Below are 26166 nucleotides of genomic sequence, written 5' to 3'. Positions count from 1 at the left end.
TTTTGGGGGTATCGCTCTTTCCGATCCTGACTCAATCTATAGCCAATCAGTAGTTTTTTCGGGTTCAGAATCTGAACCACATCTGAGTCTCTGAGTGCATCTGAATCTCCTTCACCTAGATTTAATTTGGGGTATTTTTCCCTTGTTGCAGTACCAGCCAACACAAATCTTTTTAGAAATTGGCCAGAGCAACCTTTCTGGCACATACCAGACAACCAGTAATATGTTGTTCAGAAAATGAAGAAATCAATGAAGGGAAGAACATCACCTACATAAAAATGAAAAATCAATTGGTAATTGGAATTCTCGAATGATTTGTGTTATTAACACCAAAATTCCTATTTGCTGATATCCAAGAATAATGGAGAGTTGATGCCTTGTTTGTTGTTTCTTTCAGATTGAAGACATTCAAACTATGCAGACCAACCAGACAATAGTGAAGGAATTCACCCTCCTTGGCTTTTCTCTTTACCCAGATGCACAGATATCACTATTTGTCATTTTCTTTTGCCTCTATCTTCTCACCCTCATGGGTAACCTGACCATCATGGGTCTAACCTGGGTGGACAGAGCCCTCCACACCCCTATGTACATCTTCCTGAGTGCACTCTCCTTTTCTGAGACTTGCTACACATTGAGCATCATCCCCAAAATGCTGGCAGATCTACTGGCCAAGAACAGAAGCATCTCGGTCATAGGTTGTGGCTTACAGATGTATTTCTTCTTAGGACTTGCAGGCACTAACTGCATCATCCTCACTTTAATGGGGTATGATCGCTTTCTGGCCATCTGCAAACCTCTCAGATATCCACTGCTCATGACCAACATAGTATGTGGACAACTTGTGGCCTCCGCTTGGGCTGGAGGCTTCTTTATCTCTCTGATAGAGACAGCACTGATATTCAGAGACTTTTTCTGCAGTTCCAACCTTGTCAAACACTTCTTCTGCCATATGCGTGCCATTGTGAGATTGTCCTGTTTAGACAGCAACCTCACAGAATTCATGGTAACATTGATCTCAGAATCAGGTTTGCTGGGTACCTTCCTACTCATTATCCTCACTTATGTCTTCATTCTTTCCACTGTCCTAAGGATTCCTTCAGCTGAGGGCAAGCAGAAGGCATTTTCCACCTGTGCCTCCCACCTCACAGTGGTCATAATCCATTTTAGTTTTGCATCTGTTGTTTTCCTGAAGCCAGAGGGTTCACGAAGAGATGACACACTTATAGCTGTCCCTTACACTGTTATTACTCCTTTCCTCAGCCCCCTCATTTTCAGCCTCAGGAATAAGGACATGAAGAATGCTTTTGTAAAGGTGGTGGGAAAGATAGTAAGCTAGGATAAATGATCTTGTATTACTGGTGCTGTTTTAAAGCATTACTGAATGTCTCCAGAAAGGAGAGGGGCATTCACCCTGTGACCTCTGGACAAATCTGTATCACTTGCTCTTTTCCAGAAGTTAAAATATAGGGAACATTTGATAAACTCTGAATCCTAAATCATGACAGGCATTTCCTTAACTTGTTAAGAAAGTTGTAAACTCCATCTCCTTTCTATTATTAGAGAAAGCATGTCCCTGCAGACACTAGGCCATGCCAATCTATCTTTAGGTATCCTGGACCAGTCACGATGTGTACAAGGAGAAAAAACTTCTGATCAAAATATCTAAACACATAAAGGATGAGGAATTTGTCTAGGCAATTCCCAAGACATAAGTCATTTCTGACAAGAAAAACACCATATAGTAACCTCCGTGTATCTATGGATTACATGTGTTTTTAACTGTCTGTGATCACTAAGCATTTTCAAAAACACACTGTTCATGACTGTGTCCTTCCAATGACTATCAGATACTAAATTTTTAGGATATAGGATATTTCGAGACAGATAGAAATGAATAAACAGGACATAAGAGCTTACACCTTCCATGCGTAGGGAAATCCATGGGTGAAGGCTTGAACTAAGCACCACATCCTGTAAAATGAGGATGCTTAAAAACAAATGGTAAAGAATAATGTCATGGTATTGAGATTTGACAAAGAAAGGTGTTGGGGGATCCTTTGGGCAGCGGGTACAGAGATTAAGGCATGACATCAGATAAACACATAATCAATTCTTTATATCCTCAGGAAGAAAAGTAGAAGCACTCTGGGGGTTATATCACGGAAGAAGAGTGAGTTACCTTAATGAAAATTCAGACATACAAGCCTAGCAAAGCTCTTGAATCCTTTTCTCGGTTTCACTGTTAATCAACCGGAGCGTGAACTCTCATGAAGGACACAGATTTTGCACTGAGGTTTCGGTGCATATAAAACTCATATGAAAAGTGTTAGAATTTCTGAGCTCCATTATTTATAGAACTGCCATGAAAATAAAGATAATGTATGAAAATTATGCACACCAGCTGTTTCAGCTTAACTGTTACGGTGACTCAATTTCCTTTTCTGGGACCTTTTTCATGGTGCATGTGCAGGCAGAATCTCTTCCTTCTTCAGTGTGTGATCACTGCTTCATTGTCAGGAATGTTTCTTCTGCTTTGTTCCCACTCCTGAGGACTGCTTATTCAATCTAGGGTAGCTATTTTTCTAAAAAGAGAAAGCTGTTGCTATTGAGTCAGGTCTCACTCGTGGCTACCCCATGTGATCTAGAGTAGATCTGAGCTCCACAGGGTTTTCGTGGCTGCAATTATTACAGAAGCAGATCACCAGGCCTTTCTTCCATGGTGCCACTGGGTGGGTTTGAACCGCCAACCTTCCAGAGTACAAAACGTTTACACCATCTAGGCACTATAAAATAAACCTATTACCGTTGAGCCGATTTAGAGTCATAGCGAACCTACAGGACAGAGTAGAACTGCCCCATAAAGTTTCCAAGGAGAGCCTGTTGGATTTGAACTGTCAACTTTTTCGTTAGCAACTGTTGCTCTTAACCATTACACCACCAGGGTTTCCAACTCAGGCACTATAAGGTATAGGATATACATACTAACCATTTACTTGTGGGTAAATACCATGTTAAGTCATTTTAAATGAATAATATAATTGTGAATGCTATAAAACCCAGAGTCATGACATAGATTATCAGATAATGTTGTTGGATACATGGCTTATAAACCAAACAATATGATTCCTATAAACAATTGGAATATGATTTTTTAAAAACATGTAATATATAAAAGTTTCAAAAATATCAAAGCACTAGAATTAAAGATTTCAAGCCCCTACAATGAAAGTATAGAACATTATTAAAATAATTTTAAAATAACTATATGAAAGTTGAGATACGCATTTTATGGATTAGAAGATTTCATATTGTAGAAATATCTATTATTCCCAAATTGATATGAGGTTCAAAAGAATTCCAATGAAAATCCAAGTCTTTTTTTTTTTTGGAGGGGCAATGTGCAATTGTAAAACCAGTTGCCATCAAATCCATCCAACTCGTGGTGTCCCAGTTTGTGTCAGAACAGATCTGTGCTCCATAGAGTTTTCAGTGGCTGATTTTTCAGAAGTACATCACCAGGTCTTTCTTTCAAAGCATCACTAGGTGGACTCCAACTGCCAACCTTCTGGTCAGCATTAAACATTCGTACCACCCAGGGACTCCCTGGAAAAGTGTAGGGTGATTTCAAATTTTATATGGGCTCACAAATAAACAACACACTCTTGAGGTAGAACAAGATAGGAAGATTTATTCTACCAGGTAACAAGACTCATTACACAGCTACAGTGTGGTATTGACACAAATAAAAGACAAAAGGGAGTAGAATAGATACCCTCCAAAGACCCATGTACATATAGGAACTTGCTTTATGACATATACAGCTTTATATAGCAGTGAGAAAATGACAGACCTTTCATTAATTGGTGATAGGAAAACAATTATATAAGAAAAACGAAAGTTACCCTACCTGACACCATAACTTTTTTTTTTTTTATGAAGAATTTCAAGGACCCACTTTTTGGCATTGCTTATTTATTTTATTTTTCCTATTTTACTGCTTTTTATTCTTATCTTCATTATTTTCTTTCTTCTTTTGGGTAAATTTGACTTTTTTCCTCCTATTGTAATAATTATCTCAGATTATGTCTTTAACTATTCCATCTTTTCTAATTTAAGAATTAAAACTACAAATTTTCCCTTAAACAATTCTTTAACTGCAGTCAAAAAACTTCAGCAGATTTTGTTTTTATTATCAGTCAGCTAGAAATGTTTTCCTCTTTAACCACAAATCATGTAGAAGAAAAGAAAAATATGTAATAACCTGTCTTTATGCACCTGCCCACTGCTTACTCCAGTGATTGCAGGTAGAGTCTAATACACTCTGACTGGCCTAGCTAAGAACACATGGCCCTCCTAGATGGAGGCATAGGTTGAAGGGGTGGGATATTTAAGCAGAAGTAGAGAAAGTAAAGATGTTGAGAATAAAGTGGAAGGGAAAGTGGTAACAATGTTTGAAAATGATCTAGTGATTCTATCCATAAATTAAAAATTATGAAACGTGGACAAAATTATTAAAAATCACTACTGGAAGGCACTGGAAAATGGCCAAAGACAGTAAGAAACTTGACAAACTGTTCGTCTTAAAATGTTATTTTATCCCATTAGATGACACTGTGACTTTGAAGCATTTTGCCTGAGAGCATTTCCCAACACACCTCACCTCTCACCTCAATGGACAGATAATAGAGCTGAGATCTGCAGCAAAATTGAATCTTTAAGAGAAGAAATTTTGTAAATTAAGAGTTATAGAAGAGGTGAAATCTCACATCTGAGTATTATCTCTACTCATAGCAATAACTGATTACAGAGACTACAATGGAAAAAATATTTATATATACATACACAAAACAGAGGAATATATTCTTGAAAGACAAAAATGCTCCATAAGCTTTGTGAGTTTTCTGTGTCTTTGACTGAGTTTATTCCCCTACTACAACACGTACATGAATACTGAATGTGACACCTTATTGGCCTGAGCTGTTGGAGATTAGAACACAGGATCAGCAAAGCAACTGGAAATTTATGGAAATATAGGAAGGGAGATCCCAAATATCTGAAACAAGGCAACATATGGAAACAAAACAATCTGAGCAGAGACACCAGCTACTGCAAACTGCAGATGACAAAGGTTTTGTACATTTATCCCACGGAATCCAACTGCCCACTGAAAAATAAAAGAACAATCCTCAGGAACATCTATAATAGATTCCAGAATCACTGCAATGTCATATCTAAAATGCCCAGTTTTCAACCAAGATTTTTAACATATACAAAAAATTAAGAAATCTTTTTTTATATAATTTTTATTGCACTTTGAGTGAAAGTTTACAAATCAAGTAGGTCTCTCACACAAAAACTTACATACACCTTTCTACATACTCCCAATCGCTCTCCCCCTAATGAGACAGCCCTCTCCCTCCCTCCACTCTCTCTTTTCATGTCCATTTCGCCAGCTTCTAACCCCCTCTACCCTCTCATCTCCCCTCCAGGCAGAAGATGCCAACATAGTCTCAAGTGGCCACCTGATCCAAGAAGCTCACTCTTTACCAGCATCCCTCTCAAACACATTGTCCAGTCCAATCCATGTCTGACAAGTTGGCTTTGGGAATGGTTCGTGTCCTGAGCCAACAGAATGTCTGGGGGCTGTGACCACAGGGGTGTATCAGTCATGCCATTAAGTCTGGTCTTTTTATGAGAATTTGGGGTCTGCATCCCACTGTTCTGCTCCCTCAGGGGTTCTCTGTTGTGTTCCCTGTCAGGGCAGTCATTGGTTGTAGCCGGGCACCATCTAGTTCTTCTGATCTCAGGATGATGTAGTCTCTAGTTCATGTGGCCCTTTCTGACTCTTGGGCTTGTAATTACCTTGTGTCCTTGGTGTTCTTCATTCTCCTTTGATCCAGGTGGGTTGAGACCAATTGATGCATTTTAGATGGCTTATTGCTAACATTTAAGACCCCAGAAGCCACTCTTCAAAGTGGGATGCAGAATGTTTTGTTAATAGATTTTATTATGCCAATTCGCTTAGATGTCCCCGAAACCATGGTCCCCAAACCCCTGTCCCTGCTACGCTGGCCTTCAAAGCACTCAGTTTATTCAGGAAGCTTCTTTGCTTTTGGTGTAGTCCAGTTGTGTTGACCTCCCCTGTATTGTGTGTTGTCTTTCCCTTCAGCTAAACTAGTTCTTATCGTCTATCTAATTAGTGAATACCCCTCTCCCATCCTCCCTTCCTCCCCCCTCTCGTAACCACAAAAGAATGTTTTCTTCTCTCTCAAGTTCTTATAGTAGTGACCGTATACAATATTTGTGGTTTTGCAACTGACTAATTTCACTCAGCATAATACCTTCCAGGTTCCTTCACGTTATGAAATGTTTCACAGATTCCTCACTGTTCTTTATCTATGGGTAGTATTCCATTGTGTGAATATACCGTAATTTATTTATCCATTCATCCGTTGATGGACACCTTGGTTGCTTCCAATTTTTGCTATTGTAAACAGTGCTGCAATAAACAAGGGTGTGCATATATCTGTTCGTGTAAAGGCTCTTATTTATCTAGGATATATTCCAAGGAGTGGGATTGCTAGATTGTATGGTAGTTCTATTTCTAGCTTTTTAAGGGGATGCCAAACCGATTTCCAAAGTGGTTGTACCATTTGACATTCCCACCAGCAGTGTAGAAGTGTTCCAATCTCTCCACAGCCTCTCCAACATTTATTATTTTGTGTTTTTTGGATTAATGCCAGCCTTGTTGAGTGAGATGGAATCTCATTGTAGTTTTGATTTGCATTTCTCTAATGACCGTGAGCATTTCCTCATGTATCTGTTAGCTGCCTGAATATCTTCTTTAGTGAAGTGTCTGTTCATATCTTTAGCCCATTTTTTAATTAGGTTATTTGTCTTTTTGCAGTTGAGTTTTTGCAGTAGCATGTAGATTTTAGAGTTCAGGCACTGATCAGAAATGTCATAGCTAAAAACTTTTTCTTAGTCTGTAGGTAATCTTTTCACTCTTTTGGTGAAGTCTTTGGATGAGCATAGGTGTTTGATTTTTAGGAGCTCCCAGTTATCTAGTTTTTCTTCTGCATTCTTAATAATGTTTTATACACTGTTTATGCATGTATTAGGGCTCCTAACATTGTCCCTATTTTTTCTTCAGTGATCTTTATCGTTTTAGATTTTATATTTAGGTCTTTGATCTACTTTGAGCTGGTTTTTGTGCATGGAGTGAGGTATGCCTCTTGTTTCATTTTTTTTAGAGATGGTTATCCAGTTATGTCAGCACTATTTGTTAAAAAGACTATCTTTTCCCCATTTAACTGTTTTAGGGCCTTTCTCAAATATCAACTGCTCATATGTGGATGAATTTATTTCTGGATTCTCAATTCTATTCCATTGGTCCATGTATCTGTTGTTGTACCAGTACCAGGCTGTTTTGACTGCTGTGACAGTATCATAGGTTCTAAAATCAGGTAGAGTAAGGCCTCCCACTTTGTTCTTCTTTTTCAGTAATGCTTTACTTATCCGGGGCCTCTTTCCCTTCCATATGAAGTTGGTGATTTTTTTCCCCATCCAATTAAAGGCTGTCATTGGAATTTGGATCAGAATTGCATTAAATGTATAGATTGCTTTTGGTAGAATAGACATTTTTATAATGATACATCTTCCTATCCATGAGCAAGGTATGTTTTCCACTTATGTAGGTCTCTTTTGGTTTCTTGCAGAAGTGTATAGTAGTTTTCTTTGCATAAGTAAATTAAGAAATATTGATCCATACACATTTAAAAAAAAAAGCAACATAGATTGACTCCAAATGAACCTAAATTTTGATTTAGTAGATGAAGCATTCACATCAGCTATTGCTAATATGTTCAAAAAATGAAATAGAAATATGGCATTAAAGAATGAATGGATTAAAAATATTAGCAGATAAATAGAAATTATGAAAAAGAATCAGTTATAAATCTAGTGAGAAAAAGTACAATACCTGAAATGAAAATTTATGAAATGGGCTTAACTGCAATTTGGAGATGGTAGAAGAAGGAATCAGTGAATCTGAAGATAAATCAGTAGAAATTATCCATCTGAAGAATATAGGGGAAAAAATGGAGAGAAAATAAACAAATTCTTGGAGTCCTTTTGGAAAATAGCAAGTGGTCCAAAATATTGGCTTTGGAACCTCAAAAAGAAACAAAAAGCAAAGTAAAAACTTTGAAGAAAAATATCTGAAATTTTCACAGATTTTGTGGAAAGCAGACTTACAACTAAAAGATGTTCATTGAAATACAAGAGAAATACAAAATAAAGGTACACCTATACACATTATAGTAAAAATGCTGAAAGCTGAAAATATAGAAAGAGTAAGGAAAATTACCTACTACATGGAGTAGAATATTGATACAAGTGAAGGCAACATTCTCATCAGAACCTTGGGAAGACAGAGACATTGAAAATGACATACTGAAACATGAAAGAAAAATATCTCTTAACTAAAAATTTTATATCAAGCTAAACAATACTTCACAAATATAGCCAAAATTAAGGCATTTTTAGGTAAATCAAAATCGACACAAACTATTCTTAACTGCTTTGCAATATAAAACATACTAAGAAACATATACACATATTTTTTTCTGTACATTTCTTCCTCGGATGTGTGTTTGATTTTTTAAAAAAAAATAAATTTGGGGAGTTTTCAACCATTACTTTTTCAAATATTTTTCAGTTTCTCTCTTTCCTCCCTTTCTGGTACTCCAACTACGTCTATGTTGCTGTTCTTAATGGTGTTCTGCATTTCTCTGAATGTAGATTATTTATTTACTTACTTTCTTACTTATTGCATTAATTTCTCTCTCTGTTCTATGAAACGCATAAAGCCTACCCATCTATCTTCAACGTCACTAATTCTTTCTTCTGTCAGTTCAAACCTACAGTTGAGCTCCTCAAATTAAATTTCATTCCAGTCATTGTACTTTTCAATTACAGAGTGTTCCGAGTTTGAAGTAGCCATCTGAAATACATTCAAAGAACTAAAGGAGAACATGATAAAAATGTAATGGAGGGTATGATAACATTTAGACATCCAACAGAGACTAACAATAAAGAGACAGAAATTATTTAAAAGAACCAAATGTGTCCAGATTTTATTCCATACACATAAATTATTCAAGGTGGAACACAGACCTTGATGTAAAAACTAAAAATATAAAGCAACTAGAAGAAATCAAGAATAATATCTTCATTATTTGGGATAGGCAAAGATAAAACTTCACCAAATTAAAAATTTCTGTTTATCAAAGAGAATAAGACTATAAAATGCTACAACCACTCTATACCAAAAACCAAAAAGCCAAACGCGTTGCAGTCGATTCCAATTCATAGCGACCCTATAATATACAGTAGAACTGCTCCATAGGGTTTCCAAGGAGAGACCTTTTAGTAAGCAGCTGTGCTCTTAACCACTGTGCCACCAGAGGTCCACAACCACTCTACAAGAAATAGCAATTTCTATAAAGCTAAACATACACTTAAAATGTAAATTCCACATAAAGACATGTAAAACTATGTTTTATCTGTTTACTTCACAGGAATGAGAAACTAAAAGCATTCCAAATGTCTGTGAGCAGGTAAATGGATAAACAAGTCCTAGAATATTTAAAAAATATAATATCGAGCAATAAAGAGAAATGAAATACTGATATAGCAACAACATGGATAAATCTCAAAAAATTATGTTGAGTGTAAAATGTCATAAGCAACAGAGTTCCTAATATATGATTCCACTTATGGCTTTGGAGAACAAGAAAGCTTTGTTATAGAAACCAAGTAATTGACTGATTCTGGGGCTTTCATTGAAAAAGCATGACCAGATTTTCTGTGTGATAAATAAGCTGTATATATTGTTTTTTTTTTTATATATTGATTTCCGAGTTGGTTACGCATGTACATGCTTTTGTCAAAACTCTAACTGTACACTCATGGTTTATGCATTCTGCTATACTTAAATTGTTCCTCATTTTTAAAATTGATTTCATAAAATAAGTTGCAGATAATAAAGCTTGGCAATATCTTCTTGGACAATGCCTTTACATGGAAGGAAGGATGAGAAAATATTTGAAATTTACAGCAAGTATATAAACTATAAAAGTACCTTGGTTTATTACACTGAATTTTTTTTAATTAAATGAGTGGTTCATGTTTTGAATGAGTCATGATTCACATCTCTCTTTTTTAAGACTATCATAAACATACTTCTTATTTCCATTTAATTATATAAGTTAAACAAATTAAATATAATGCTTTCTAAACCTAACAAGTGTACTTTAGATCAATTATATCCTCAATTGTGTTTTACATACAAGCTGGCATTTTCACGATCTTAAAAACTTGAAATGAAGTGATTGTGAAAGTTAGATCATTTATATCAAACTTTAAACAATTAAATGGTTGCACATATTACACATGAAATATTGGTTAACCTGAAAATCACGTTTTCCTGTTAAGAGTTCAGACACCAACCACCAGCAGCCAGAGATGTTTTTCTCTCTGCAAAACACTTTTTTCTGGCTTCCATGCTTTCTGATGAGAAATATGTTGTCATTGAAATTGTTCCTTTCCTACAGGTAAGGTATCATTTCCCTCACTATTTTAAAGATTTTTTCCTTTGTCTTTCATTTTCAGAAGTTTGACTATGATGTGTCTTAATGTGGATTTATTTGGGTTTATCCTGTTTATTGTTCACTCATCAAAGAAATAGAAAGCCTTAGTAAAGAAATAGAATATGGGAAAAGAAAACAAAGGGAAATTTTTTTGATTTCTTGGTGTGACATTGGGAGTTTTATGTTATTAGGCTCTGGATCTTATTTAACCTCATTTTAATTGGCTTCTACTAATACCTCCAGCAACTTCCATCTTTGCTGTCAAGTAGGGGTAAAAGCCCAGGTTTTCCACTGAGGCCCTGGTAATACCCAATGAGAGCCTACAGACTGGGAAAAATCTGGGGCAACACATATCTGAAAAGGGTCCAGACTCTCCAATTTACAGAAAACTTCAACATCTCAACAATAAAAAAATCAAACAATTCAACTAAAAAATGGGCAAAGGACAAAAACAAACAGTTCACCAAAGAAAACATTCAGGAGGCTAACAGAGAGATGAAAAGAGGCTAGTGATCATTAGGCATTAGACAGATAAAAAACAAAAGTACAAGGACACCATCTCACCCCAGCAAGAATGGCACTGATGAAAAAAATGAAAATAACAAATGAGGTGAGGCTGTGGGGACAATGGAACTCTTCAATACTGCTGGTGGGACTGCAAAATGGTACAATCACTAAGGAAAAAAGGTACGGTGCTTTTGTAAATAGGTAGAAATAGAAATACCATACAATCCAGCCATCCCGCTCCTTGGTATATATCCTAGAGAAATGACAGCTGTGACAAGAATGGACACCCATGTTCATTGCAACATTATTCACAATAGCAAAAGGATAGAAACAACCTAAATGTCCATCAACAGAAAAATAGATAAAAAAATTGTGAAACATACATACAATTGAACACTATGGAATAATAAGGAATAATGATGAAACTGCAAAACATCTCACAACATGGTTAAATCTGAAGGACATTATCCTGAGTGAAATAAATCAAATACAAAAAGACAAATATTGTATGAGACTACTACTATAAAAAGTCAAAAATAGATTTACACACAGAAAGAAACATTCCTTGATGGTTACCAGGAATGCGAGGGGAATGGAGGTAGAACCCCTTAACTAGATAGTAAAAAAAAAAAACTTGGTTAAATCAGGTGAAGGGAAAGGCATTACACAAAATGGCGGAAGTCAGCACAACATGACGAAGGCAAAGAAAGACACTGAGAAGTATGCAAGAATATGGCACAAATACAGTAAATGCTTTTCCACTGTCTCTTTCCACAGTTGTAGTTCATTTGATTCCTCTGTATTCCATCTGGCCAGGTTCACATGTATAGCTGCTGTTTATGTTGTTGAAAGAGGGTATTTTCAGTGAAGAAGCCATTGTTGTTGTTGTTGTTAGCAACCGTCGTTCCAACTCATAGTTACCCTGTGTACACCGCAATGAAACACTGCCTGGTCCTGAGCCATCCACGCAATCCTTGTTATGCTTAAGCCCATTACTGCAGCCACTGGGTCAATTCACCTCTTTTAGAGTCTTTCTCTTTTTCACTGACCCTCGGCTATATCAAGCATGATATCTTTCTCCAAGGATTGATCCCTTCTAATAACATACCCAAAGTATGTGAGACATAGTCTTGCCATCCTTGTTTCTAAGGAGCACTCTGGTCATACTTCTTCCAAGATGGATTTCCTTGTCGTTCTCTTTGCAGTCCATGGTATATTCAATACTCTTCTTCAACACCACAATTCGAAGTATCAATTTTTCTTCAAATCCACCAATAGTCACGTGCATATGACACGAATGAAAATACCACGTCTTAGGTCACGCACCTCTGAGTTGACAAGGCGATATGTTTGCTTTTGAATACATTAAAGAGGACTTTTTGCCACAAATTTGCCCAGAGTAATGCATCTTTTGATTTCTTGACTGCTTCTTGCATGAGTGTTGATTGTGGATACAAGTAAGATGAAATCCTTGAAAAATTCGGTCTTTTCTCCATGTATCATGATGTTGCTTCTGTCCAGTCAAAAGAATTTTTGTTTTTGAGGTGAAATCCATACTGAAGGCTGTGGTCTTTGATCTTCATCTGTAAGTGCTTCAAGTCCTCTTTACTTCCATTAAACAAGGTTGTATCATCTGCACAGTGCAGATTGTTAATAAGTCTTTCACCAATCCTGATGCCCCATTCTTCATATAGTCCAGTTTATTGGATTATTTGGTCAGCATACAGATTGAATAGGTATGGTGAAAGAACATAACCCTTGCGCACAGCTTTCCTGACTTTAAAACATGCAGTATTCCCTTGTTCTGTTCAAATAACTGCCCCTTTATCTATGTATAGGATCCTCGTGAACACAATTAAGTGTTCTTGAATTCCCATTCTCCACAATGTTATCCACAGTCGAATGCCTTTGCATTGTCAGTAAAACAAAGGTAAACATCTTTCTGGTATTCTCTACTTTTGGCCAGGATCCATCTGACATCAGCAATGATATCCCTGGCTCCACATCCTCTTTTGAATTTGGCTTGAATTTCTGACAGTTTCCTGTAGATATAATGCTGCAGCCACCTTTGAATGATCTTGGGCAAAGTTTTACTTGTATGTGATATTAATGATACTGTTCAAAAATTTCCACATTTGGTTGGATCAGCTTCTTGGGAGTAGACATAAATATCAATGTCCTCCAGTCAGTTGGCCTGGTAGCCGTCTTCCAAATTTCTTGAGCACTTCCAGCACTGCATCAATTTGTCAAAACATCTCAATTGGTATTCCATCAATTCCTGGAGCCTTGTGTTTTGCCAAAGCCTTCAGTGTAGTTGGACTTCTTCCTCCAGTATCATTTCCTGATCATATGGTACCTCCTGAAATGTTTGAACACGGACCATTCTTTTTGGTATAGTGACTCTGTGTATTCCTTCCATCTTCTTTTGTTGCTTCCTGTGCCAATTAATATTTTTCCTGTAGAATTCTTCAACATTGCAATTCAAGGACTGAATTTTTTCTTCAGTTCTTTCAGCTTGAGAAATGCCAAGTGTTTTCTTCCCTTTTTGTTTTCTATCTCCAGGTCTTTGCACATGTCGTTATAATACTTAACTTTGTTGTCTCCAGCCACCCTTTGAAATCTTCCATTCACCTCTTTGGCTTTATAATTTCTTCCTTTTACTTTAGCTACTGGACGTTCAAGAGCAAGTTTCAAAGTCTCTTCTGATATTTATTTTGGTCTATTCTTTCTTTCCTGTCTCTTTAATGATCTCTTGCTTTCTTCATGTATGATGCCCTTGTTGTCAATCCACAACTCATCTGGTCTTTGGCAATTAGTGTTCAATGCATCGCATCTACTTTTGAGATGGTCTCTAAATTCAGGTAGGATATGCCCAAGGTCATGTTTTGGCTCTGGTGGATTTGATCTAATTTTCTTCACTTTCAACTTGTACTCGCATATGAGTAATTCATGGTCTGTTCTGAAGTCGGCCCCCAGCCTTGCTCTGACTGCTGATATTCAGAGGTCATTGCTCTTGCAAAATTCTCTCGAGTGATCTCTGTGGTCAAATGAACTACATCTACGGAAAGAGATGATGGAAAAGCTCAATATCATTGGTCAGAACAAACCAGGGGCTGACTGTGGAACAGACCATTAATTGCTCATATGCAAGTTCAAGTTAAAAAAAAATTAGAACTAGTCCACAAGAGTCAAAGAAAGAACTTGAATATACCCCACTAGAATTTAGAGACTGTCTTAAGAATAGATTTCAGGAGGTAGCATATGATCAGGTACCAATGGTACTAATGCAAGAAGTCCAAGCTGCACTGAAGACACAGGTGAAAAACAAGAATGCCAATTGAGATGTTTCAACAAACGGATGCAGTGCTGGAGGAGAACACTCATCTATGCCAAGAAATTTGGAGGAGGGTTATCTGGCCAACCAATTGGAAGTGATTCATATTTGTGCCCATTCTAAAAAAAGATGATTCTACAGAATGTGGAAATTATCTAACAATACTGCTAATAAAGCAAACCAGTAAAATTGTGCTGAAGATCATTCAAAAGCTGTTGCATCAATAGACCAACAGTGAATTGCCAGAAATTCAAGCTAGATTAGAAGAGAATGTGGAACCAGGGTTATCATTGCTGATGTCAGATGGATCCTGGCTGAAAGCACAGAATACGAGAAAGATGTTTTCCTGAGTTTTATTGACAATGCAAAGGCATTCAACTGTGTGGACCTTAACAAATTATGGATAACACTGCAGAGGATAGGAATTCCAGAACACTTAATTATGCTCATAAGAGACCTATATGTAGATCAAGAGGCACATGTTTGAACACAATGAGGGAACATTGCATGGTTTAAAATCAGGAGAGGTGTGCGTCAGGGTTGGTCCTTTCACTGTTCCTATTCAATCTGTCTGCTGAGCAAATAACTCAAGAAGCTGGACTATATGAAGGAGAACGGGACATCCGGATAGAAGGAGACTCATTAACAACCTGCATTATGCAGATGACACAACTGTGCTTACTGAAAGTGAAGAGGACTTGAAGCACTTATTGATGAGGGTCAAAGACCACGGCCTTCAGTATGGATTACACCTCATCAAAAGGAAAACAAAAGTCCTCACAACTGGACTGATAAGCAGCATCATGAGTAATGGAGAAAAGATTGAAGTTGTCAAGGTTTTAATTTTATTTATATCTAGAGTCCATGCTCATGGAAACAGCAGTCAAGACATCAAAAGACTCATTGCATTGGGTAAAGTTGCTGCACATGACCTCTTTAAAGTGTTGAAAAGCAAAGATGTCACCTTGAAGAATAAGGCGTGCCAGACCCAAGCCAGGGTGACTTCAATCACCTCTTATGCATGTGAAAGCTGGACAATGAATAAGGAAGACCAAAGAAGAATTGACACCTGTGAATTGTGGTGTTGGTGAATAACACTGAATATATCATGGACTGCCAAAAGTATGAACAAATCTGTCTTGAAAATACAACCAGAATGCTCCTTAGAAGCAAGAACGGCTACACAAAGTCTCACATACTTTGGACATGTTTGCAGGAGGGATCGTTCCCTGGAGAAGGGAATAATGCTTGGTAAATTAGAGAGTCAGAGAAAAAAGGAAGAGCCTCCAGGAGGTGGACTGACACAGTGACTGAAACAATGGACTGAAGCATAACAAGAATTGTGAGGATGGTGCAGGAACCAACCAGTGTTTCCTTCTCTTGTACATAGGGTCACTATGAGTCAGAATCAACTCAAGGCACCTAACAACAGCAACAGCTCCCCCCACCCCACTTTCCCTAAAACCTGGTAACTATGAATCTGTTCTCAACTTCTATAATTTTGTTATTTCAAGGATGTCACAAATTCAGATTACATCTGAAAACTGCATATCCAAAAAAAGTCCACTATCTAGACTATATGAAGAGCTCTCAAAACTCAACAGGAAAACAAACAACAACAACAAAATGTAAAGTGGTAGAGCTGCACTGGAAAACAATTTGGCAGTTTTATTTATTATGTAACCTTTTGGAATTGGCTTTTAGTGTATAACCTTTGGGAAATGGAAATTCACACAAGTTGTTAAGAATGTCAATAGTTCATGATTTTGATTGCCGATATGTGTGAACACAAATTTCCATTTGTTTAGGATAAATGCCCCAAAGTGCAATTTCTGGGTTATATGGCAATTACATTCTATTTTTATTTCTCGTAAAACTGCCAAATTGTTTTCCAGTGCAGCTCTACCACTTTACATTCTCACTATGCAATGAGTGATTTAGTTTCTACATATTGTCACCAGTATTTCATGTTGTAACTATGTTTAAAAATAGTTATTCTGGTAAGTGTTTAGTGGTAGTTCATTCTGGTTTTAATTTGGATTTCCCTAATAGCTAATTATGTTGAACATCTTTTCATGTGCTTATATGTAATTTATATACACTCTTTTTTTTTTTTGGTAAAATGGCTCTTCATGTCTTTTGCCCATATTCTAATTAGGTCATATGTTTTTGTTGTTGTTGTTTGTTTTCCTGTTGAGTTTTGAGAGCTCTTCATATAGTCTAGATAGTGGACTTTTGTTGGATATGCAGTTTTCAGATGTAATCTCCTAGTCTGAAGCTTGTCTTCCTATCCTCTTAATTCTTTCACAGAGCAAAACATTTAAATTTTAATAAAATCCAGCTCATCAGCTTAGCCTTTTATGCCTCATGTTTTTGGTATCAGTCTAAAAGCTCTTTTTCTAACATTAATTCCTGATATGGTACATTTACCACATTTAAATTTAAAGTAATTAATGTTATAAATCAAGCCAAACCAAACACGTTGTAGTTGAGCTGATTCTGACTCATAGGCACACTATAGGACAGAGTAGAACTGCCCTTTAGGGTTTCCAGAGAGTGGCTGGAGGATTCAAACTAACAATCCTTTGGTTAGCAGCCATAGCTGTTAACCATTGCACCACCAGGGCTCCAAATTATTGCTATAAAAGGGCTTAAGTCTTCCATTTTATTTATTTTGTTTCATTCCTGTAATACTTTATTCTTGTTGCCCTGAGAGTTATTCAAACATATTTTTAGGATTACATTTTACTTTATTTTTAGTGTTTTTAATTATATCATTTTGTATAGTTATTTTAGTAGTTGCCATACATACTACAATATACATACACAACTTGTCACAACCTACTGATATAAACAGCTTGTCACTTCAATTAGCCATTGAAGTTTTACAAGCATTAGTTCTTTTTACTTTCCCCATTTAAATATAATGCTCTCAGGAGTGAAGCAAGAAGGCAAAGTGAGTTGATGCTTTCATCCACAGCCCCAGCAACTAACACACTGAACAACAAGTAAAAGCAAACACAGACTGAGATCTTGGAATTCCAAACAGCAGTTGAGGAACTGGAGAATTGGGATGAGTTCTTATCTAGGGGAGAAGAAGAACTAGGTCAGCACAGAGGCTGAGAGATTCTACCCACTAAAATTGGGAGTGTGAGCTCATGGGGTATCTTGGGATGGGCCTGGGTAACTCCTCAAGCAGGCAACACAAAAGGGGAGCTTATCTGAGGAAACACTAGCCAGATTTTTTTTTAAGGTGGTACAAATTGGAAGTGGGAGTTTGCAGGCCTCACAAGTGGGATGGGGAAAAATAAGAGATTAGTGCTACATGAGACTACTGGAGTATTGTTGAACCTTACTGGGGCCTGAACTAATGGGCACTAAGACCCCAGGGCACAATGAGTTGCAAGGGCAACAGGAGGAGAGATAGAGTCCAGGCTGACAGGCAAGCAGGATACAGTCCCCAGCGGGACACTGTGAGTAGTGAGTGCGACAATGCAGGGGTGCCAGTGAGGGAAAGGCTAAAAAAATCCCTCACCACCACCACAATAAAGTCGATCCCCACTGTACACAACAGTGGAGGTGTCCTGTGAAACGAGCCTCCCCCAATCATATATGACTATTGAATTCCAGAGAACAAGCTTACAAATCTCTTGAATTTTCCAATAGTAAACAGAATTTAAAAAAGTAAAGAAAAATAACAAAATGGCTCAAGTTCAACAAAAGCTGCTAAAAGACACAAAAGCACAAGAGAAGAAATATCCCTCTAAAGCAAAACATGAAGTAGAGGAAATCTCTCCTATCAAGGCTGGAATACTGCAAATAACTGAAAATTTTCAGACTATGGTGCTAAATATGTTTAAATAAAGCAAAAAATACACAGAAAACAAACTTGTAGAGCTCAAGAAGCAAATGGAGGAACTAAGTGAGATATTCAACAAGGAATTTTAAAACATTAAAAAAAGAGAGAGCTACTGAACTGAAGAATAAAGAATTAGAAAAAGCAAGAGAAACGCTAATCAATGGAGTCAAAGCAGAAGGTAGAATATCTGAATTAGAAGACAAAATATCTGAACTTACAAAATCTCAAGAGAAACAAGAGAAAAGAAAAAAGAAAAGAGAACAAACCCAAAGAGAAATGTGGGATTCAGTTAAGGAAACTAAGATTAGATTTATTGGAATCTCAGGGAAGCATGACAGCAATAAAGACATAGAAACAATTTTCCAAGAGATAATCAAAGACAATTTCCCAGGCCTGAACAGAGAACCAAACATAAAAATACAGGAAGCTACACGAACCTCAATCAGAAGAGACACAAAAAGATCGGCAATGCGACATATCCTAATAAAATTCTTGAAAACCAAAGACAAAGAAAGAATTTTGAAAGCAGCAAGAGAAAAGCACAATTTAATACACCAAGGATCTTTCATAAGAATCAGTGTGGATTTTTCCCCAGAAACTCTAGAGGCCAGGAGACAATGGAGTAACATATATAAAATTCTGAAATAAAACAATTGCCAATCAAGGATACTTTACCCAGCAAAAGTGTCATTTAAAAATGAGTTGGTAATCAAGACATCCCCAAATAAACAGAAGCTCTGGGAATTTGCTACCACCAACCAGCTTTGCAAGTATCACTCTAGGGAGTATTCCAAATTGAAAAGGAAGAGCATTAAGAACTAAGTACTAACTGAACCTATTGAATATAGGTTATACATTGGTGTTAATGGAGGCACAACAACAGAAATGGGGAAGGGAGAAGCATATCAGGAATAGATTTATTATATAAAGGTTGTATGTTAACAGTTATTTACTCTAGATGTTATAGAAATTCTAAGTCTTGTAATGTAATATATGTGGTAACCTCTAAGAAATCACTAAGAAGAAACACTCAGAAAAGAAGCAAGTTAACAAAAAGGCTCCTCACAAGAAACGGCCCAATACAAACAGAAACAGAAAAAACAGCATGATAAACAAAATATGAAACACTCAAAAAACATGGTAGGTGCAGGCTTCCCCAGACCCACGTGGCTGTAAGAGCAGATGAACACAAACTGGAAGTTCAGATCATGGGCTGCTGGCTCACAAGGCTAAAGAAGCTGGCAGTTCAGGTCACAAGACAGGCCACCTTCCCAAGGGGCTGTGGAGACTGGCAAATCCCAGAATCAGGAGGTCAGACAGCAGGCCTCTGGGGAGATCAAATGATCACGAACCAAACATGAGATCCAGATATGGAGAGAGAGCCTCGCCAGGACACACATATATATCTTAGATGTAGGCCACACCCCAGGGAAGGGCATGACTGTAGTAAGGATGGATGAGAGATTTCAACCATGCCCTCCTACAAGGCTACAACTCAAGACACACCTTATACCAAAATTTTCTCATCAACACATAGAGGTGAAGATCCACAACACATAAAACTGAGGACAACCACACAATACCGGAAATCATGGCCTAGCCGTGTTGACACATAACCTCAACCATTACAGGTTCCATGTACTTATTTGCATAGTCCCACTCAGTCACTGTGTGTGAGTTACAAAGGCCATGGCCAGAAGGGCCATATTAAGTAATTCATTGCACTGCAACCATATGCTAGGACACAAAACAAGTCCCAACGAATTTAAAAAGATTGAAATTATACAAAACATCTTCTCCAACCATCGCGCTAGGAAACTGGAAATCAACAACAGGATAAATTAGGGAAAAAAATAGAAACATGGAAATTAATACACTACTAAAAAACCATTCGGTCATATAAGAAATCAAAAGTGAAATTAAAATATTTCTAGAATCAAAAGAAAACACAGCATATGAAAAGCTTTGGGACACAGCAGAAGAGGGACTCAGAACTCAGAGGGAAATGTATAGCAACAAATGCCTACATTAAAGAAGAAAGATCCAAAATCACTAACTTGAACAAATAGAACAGGAGGAGCAAAACAAGCAAAAAACAACAAGCAAATAAATAACTAAATAAAAATCAGGGCAACAATAAATGAATAAAAAATAGAAAAACAATGGAAAGAATTAACACAACCACAAGTTGGTTCTTTGACAGGGTCAACAAAATAGACAAACCACTAGCTAGATTAAGAAAAGAAAAAACCCAGAAAAAGCAATGAAAAAAAATTAAGAAATGAAATGGGTAATATTACAACTGATCCATCAGAGATAAATAAGATCATAACCTATTACTATGAAAAATTATACACCAACAAATTTGAAATCCTAGAGTAAATGGACACATTCCTAGAAACACACTGTTTTTAGGTGCTGTGGAGTTGGTCTCGATTATAGCGACCCTATGAACAACTGAAGGAAACAATGTCATGTCTTGTGCTATCCTCACAATTGTTATGCTTGAGCTCACTATTGTAGCCACTGTGTCAATCTATGTCATTGAGGATCTTCCTCTATTTCACTGACCCTCTGCTTTACCAGGCATGATGTCCTTCTCCAGGAACTGATCCCTCCTGATCACATGTACAAAGTAGGTAAGACATAGCCTCACCATCCTTGATTCTAAGGGGCATTCTGGCTGTACTTCTTCCAAGGCACATTTGTTCCTTTTTTTTTTTTGGTAGTTCATGGTTTATTCAATATTCTTTGCCAACACAACAATTCAAAAGCATCAATTCTTTGGTCTTCCTTATTCATCGTCCAGGTTTTGCATACATATGAGGTGATTGAAAACACCATGTCTTTATCTGGAGCACCTTAGTCTTCAAGGTGACATATTTGCAACACATTTCCCCAATGCAATGCATCATTTGACTTAAAGTGTTTTAAGAAACACGCTACCATAATTTTCACGAATCAAGAGAAAATTTAAACAGATCCATCAGAAAACAAGAGATTAAAAATGTCGTCAAAAATTAGTGCCCCCCTCAACAACAAAAAAAAAGATATCAGATGGTTAAACTGGGGAATTCTACCAAACATTCAGAGAAGAGTTGACACCAATCCTCCTCAATCTCCTCAAAAACATAGGGAGAAAGGAACACTACCAAACTCCTCTATGACTCCAGCATAACCCCTATACCAAAACAAGGCAAAAACGTCACACACACAAAAAAGTACAGACCAATGTCCCTTACGAATATAGATGCAAAAATTCTAGCCAACAGACTACAGCAATATATCAAAAAATCATACGCTATGATCAAGTGGGATTCACACCAGGGTTGCAAGGGTGCTTCAACATCAGCAAATCAGTCAATGTAATCCACCACATGAATAAAACAAAGGAAAAGAACCACATGATCATATCAATTGATGCAGAAAGGGCATTTGATAAATTCAGCTTTCTTTTCTGATAAAAAACTCAGCAAAATAGGAATGAAAGGGAAATTCCTCAACATAATTAAGGGTGTATATGACAAACCAACAGTCAACATTATATTTAATGGAGAAAGGCTGAGAACCTTCCCTCTGAGAATGGGAACACAACAAGATGCCCATTATCACTACTCTTACTCAACATTGTACTGGAATCCAAGACAAGGCAATAAGACAAGAAAGAGAAATAAAGGTATCCAAATTGGAAAAGAAGAAGTAAAATTACCATTATTTGCAAATGACATGATCCTATATATAAGAAAAAAATACATAGAAGACCCTAAAGATTCCACAGGGAAACTACTGGAACTAATAGAAGAAGTTAGCAACATTGCAGAATACAAGAACAACACACAAAATCCATTGGATTCCTCAGCGCTAACAAAGACTACTCCAAAAAAGAAATCAAGAAAAATATACCATTTACAATAGCCCCAAATCAATAAAATACCTCGAGATTAACCTAACTAGGAACATAAAAGATTTATACAATGAAAAGTATAAAACTCTGCTACGAGAGACTAAAAGAGACCTCAAAAATAGAAAGATATCCAGTGCTCATGGATAGGAAGGCTTAATATAGTGAAAATATCAATACTACCTAAAGCAATATACACATTCGATGCAATCCTGATACAAATTCCAACAGCATTCTTTACTGAAATGGAAGAACTAACAACCAACTTCATAAGGAAAGGAAAGAAACCTTGAAGAGAACAAATTAGGGGGGTTTACACTCCCTGATATTAAAACATACTGAATAGGCACTGTAATTGAAACAGCATGGTATTGGTTTCACAGCAGAAACACAGACCCGTGGAATAGAACTGAGAGCTCAGAACTAAATCCAGACATCTGTGAAAACTTACCTTTGACAAGGGGTCAAAATCCCTCCAGTAGGGCAGAAATAATAAATGGTACTGGCAAAACTGGATATAAACCTGTAGAAACTTTAAACAGGACCCATACCTCACACCAAACACAAAAGCTAACTCAATATGGATCAAAGACCTAAAATGTCAAATCTGAAACCACCATAAAATTCCTGGGAGAAAACATATGGAGAAAACTGAAGGAGACTAATCTTCTTTAAAAATAGTATAACAAGCAAATGCACAAAGAGAGAAGAAAAAAAAGCTAAATGAGATGTCATGAGAATTAGAAACTTCTGCTCATCAAAATACATTATTATAAGAGTAAAAACAAAACCTACACACTGGGAAAAATTCTTGGAAAAGAATAAAATCTTCCAAAGACATATCAGATAAAGGTCTAATGTCCAGCATTTATAGAAAACGTCAACAACTCAACAACAGAAAGACAAACAACCCAATTATAAAATGGAAAAGGACAAGAACAGAGCCTTCACTAAAAGACATCCAAGCAGCCAACAAACACAGGAAAAGATGTTCATTATCACCAGCCATTAAAACAAACCCATTGCTGTCGAGTTGATTCCGATTTATAGTGACCCTGGAGATGCAAATGAAAACTATGAGGGCAAGTCAAAAAGTATTGCTACAAATTCATGGAAATCTTTATTAAACAAAAATATCAAAATAGGAAGCTATTGTTTCTCAACATATCCTCATTCCAGGTCTATACACTTCTGAAGGTAATGTATCCATCTCTCTAATCCTTCCCCGAAGAATGCTGAGCTCTGCTATTTACACCACGTCAAAACGGCAGTTTTGTCATCCTCAAGGGACAAATTATGTTCTTTTTAAACGTTCTTAGAGTTTTGGGAATAAAAAAAGTCCAAAGGGGCAATATCAGGGCACTAGGATGGAAGGGATAATGCTTCCCAGCAAAATTTTTATAGGACTGCCCTGTTACCCTCGAACAATGAGCAGGTTTGTTGACATGATGGAAAATAATTCCTCGACACAAATTTCCTGGTCTTTTTCTCACCAATGCAGTTTTCAATTTTCTTAGAACTTCTTCATAATAAGATTCCATGATCATCCTGTGTCCGTCCTGTGTCCATCGAGGAAAATCTGTCAAGATGACCGCTTTGGAATCCCGAAAAACAGTCTCCATAGCTTTCTGAGAAGCCTTCCCTCACTTGACTCATCTTTGAGGTCTTCCCAACCTTCCTTAAAACATTTGATCCATTTAAAAACTGTTGTTTTATGTGGGACGTCTCTCTGCCATAAACTTTTTGGTAAGCTCCAATGATTTGAGAAGATATCCACTTGAGTTTTGTTACAAATTTGATATTAACCCTGATCTCAAAATCGTTTTTTTCCATGGCACAAAAATATCCTTTTTTTTTTTCTTGAAGGCACCCTAAGAAGACTAAGACAAGCGTATTACTGACAGAACTTGTCTACAGCTATCCACTGATGGCAGAGACATGTTTAAACACATTTGGTTTGGAATAAACCTGTGCATGTATGAACTGGAACCCTAGTAGCAGTACTTTGTGACTTACTCTCATACAATGAGTTACCACCTCACTCCTACTAAAATGGAACTGATTTGAAAAATAAAGGAAGAAAATAACCAATTTTGGCCAGGATGTGGGGAGATTGGAGCACTTATTTATTGCTGGTAAGACTGTAAATTGCTACAACCACATGGAAAACGGTTTGGCGCTTCCTCAAAAAATGGAAATATGATCCAGCAATCCCAATCCTAGGAATTATACCCTAGAGACCTGAAACTACAGACATGAGCAGATATATGCACTCCTATGTTCATTGAGGAGCTCTGGTGGCCCAGTTGTTAAGAGCTTGGCTGCTAACCAAGAGGTCAGCAGTTTGAATCCACCAGCTGCTCCTTGGAAACCCTAGGGGGCAGTTCTACTATCCTGCAGGGTCACTATGAGTCAGAATTGACTCAACAGCAATGGTTTCTTTTCTTTTTTTTAAAATACATTCATTGCACCTTTATTCACAATAGCAAAATAATGGAAACAGCCAAAGCTCACATCAACAGATGAATGGATAAGCAAATTGTGGTACATACACACAACGGAATACTATGCAAGCTTAAACAACAATGATGAGTTCTCAAAATACGTTATAACATAGATGGAGGGCATAATGCTAAGTGACTTAAGTCAAGCATGTAAGGACAAGTATTGTATGATTCCTCTTTTATAAGCAGACAAGAACAGATAAATATAGATAGACCAATATACATTGGAGAAGGGGGAGGGGTAACCATGCTTTAGACCTTAACAGATGTGATACTTTTGGTGATGGGAAATGTGCCTTTGAGTGCAGAAGCACTAAGCACAGAACAACCATAACAAAGATGAGTGTTTGAGCATAAGTAAAAGGATATAGACACAATGAATGAAGACACTAACAAATTCTGATAAATGTGACTAATGTCAATGAACAGTTTATCTGGAAATTAAAAAAAAAATTCATTGTGGGATATACAGCTTTGCAACAACAGTAATAACAACTAAAAAATATGTTTGGTTATGTAGATAAACAAGTATGTATAAATACGTACAGGAAGACATATATAAAAATTGTATGCATCTGTATATTCATGTTTATGTGTGCCACATATAATTTCAAGTATAAAATAAAGCACATAGAGGGTACAGTTATGAATACTTTCCACACAACCAAATACCTCATGGAATTGGCCAACTGGGTTTGGGAGTTTAGGACCATAGCCTTACGGGGCAGGCAACTCGGCCAATGTTCTACATCCTCGAGTAAGTACCATATGGGGTCTTAAACTCTTCCTGGTGACAGTTTAAGACACAGCTATTGGTTTTCCTCTTATTCAGAGCTAAGCAGGAAGAAGAAAACCAAAGACTCAAAGAAGAAACTAGTCTACAGAACCAACAGTCTAAATGAACAATGACATCACCTACCTTGAGACCCAAAGATCGAGATGGCTCCCCAATACAACTACTGTCCTACCAGGGACTCAATAGATAGTCCTGGATAGAATGGGAGAAAATGTAGAACAGAACTAAATTCCTTAAAAAAAAAGGCCAGACTTCTCTACCAGTAAGGACTAGATGAACCCCCAAGACTATGGCTCTTTAAACCTGGAACTCAGACTACTCCCAGAGATCACCTTTCAGCCAAATGACAGACTGGTCCATAAAATGAGTAGTATCATCTGTGAGTACTGCGCTTCTTGAAATAACCACCAAGATGAAACAAAATGTTAATATTTACCCTAGACCAACGATGAGAAGGCTAGGGGAGACAGGGAAGTTAGATTAATGTGAACAGAAGAACAAAATGGAAATAATGAGAAAGTTGATATATTGTGAAGAATGTAACCAATGTTCCTGAAAAATATGTATAGAAATTGTTAAAAAAAAAAAAAACCCAAACCTGTAACCATTT

General features: G+C 36.9%; 1 protein-coding gene across 1 annotated transcript; it reads left to right on the top strand.

Annotated features, from left to right (window-relative positions):
- Window positions 1-388: 388 nt before the first annotated feature.
- Window positions 389-1339, top strand: LOC126071512 (olfactory receptor 10X1-like). Its single transcript, XM_049875699.1, has one exon. It carries the CDS (start codon window positions 416-418, stop codon window positions 1337-1339), a length of 924 nt encoding a protein of 307 aa, XP_049731656.1. The 5' UTR covers window positions 389-415.
- Window positions 1340-26166: the final 24827 nt, after the last annotated feature.

The sequence above is a fragment of the Elephas maximus genome, chromosome 3 (genome assembly GCF_024166365.1).
Source record: "Elephas maximus indicus isolate mEleMax1 chromosome 3, mEleMax1 primary haplotype, whole genome shotgun sequence".
Classification (NCBI taxonomy): Eukaryota; Metazoa; Chordata; class Mammalia; order Proboscidea; family Elephantidae; genus Elephas; species Elephas maximus.
The sequence above is the reverse complement of the archived record's forward strand: the minus strand, read 5'-3'. Positions and strand labels throughout refer to the sequence as shown.

Coding starts and splice junctions, on each gene's coding strand:
- LOC126071512 (XM_049875699.1), top strand. CDS start 416: ATGCAGACCAACCAGACAATAGTGAAGGAATTCACCCTCCTTGGCTTT.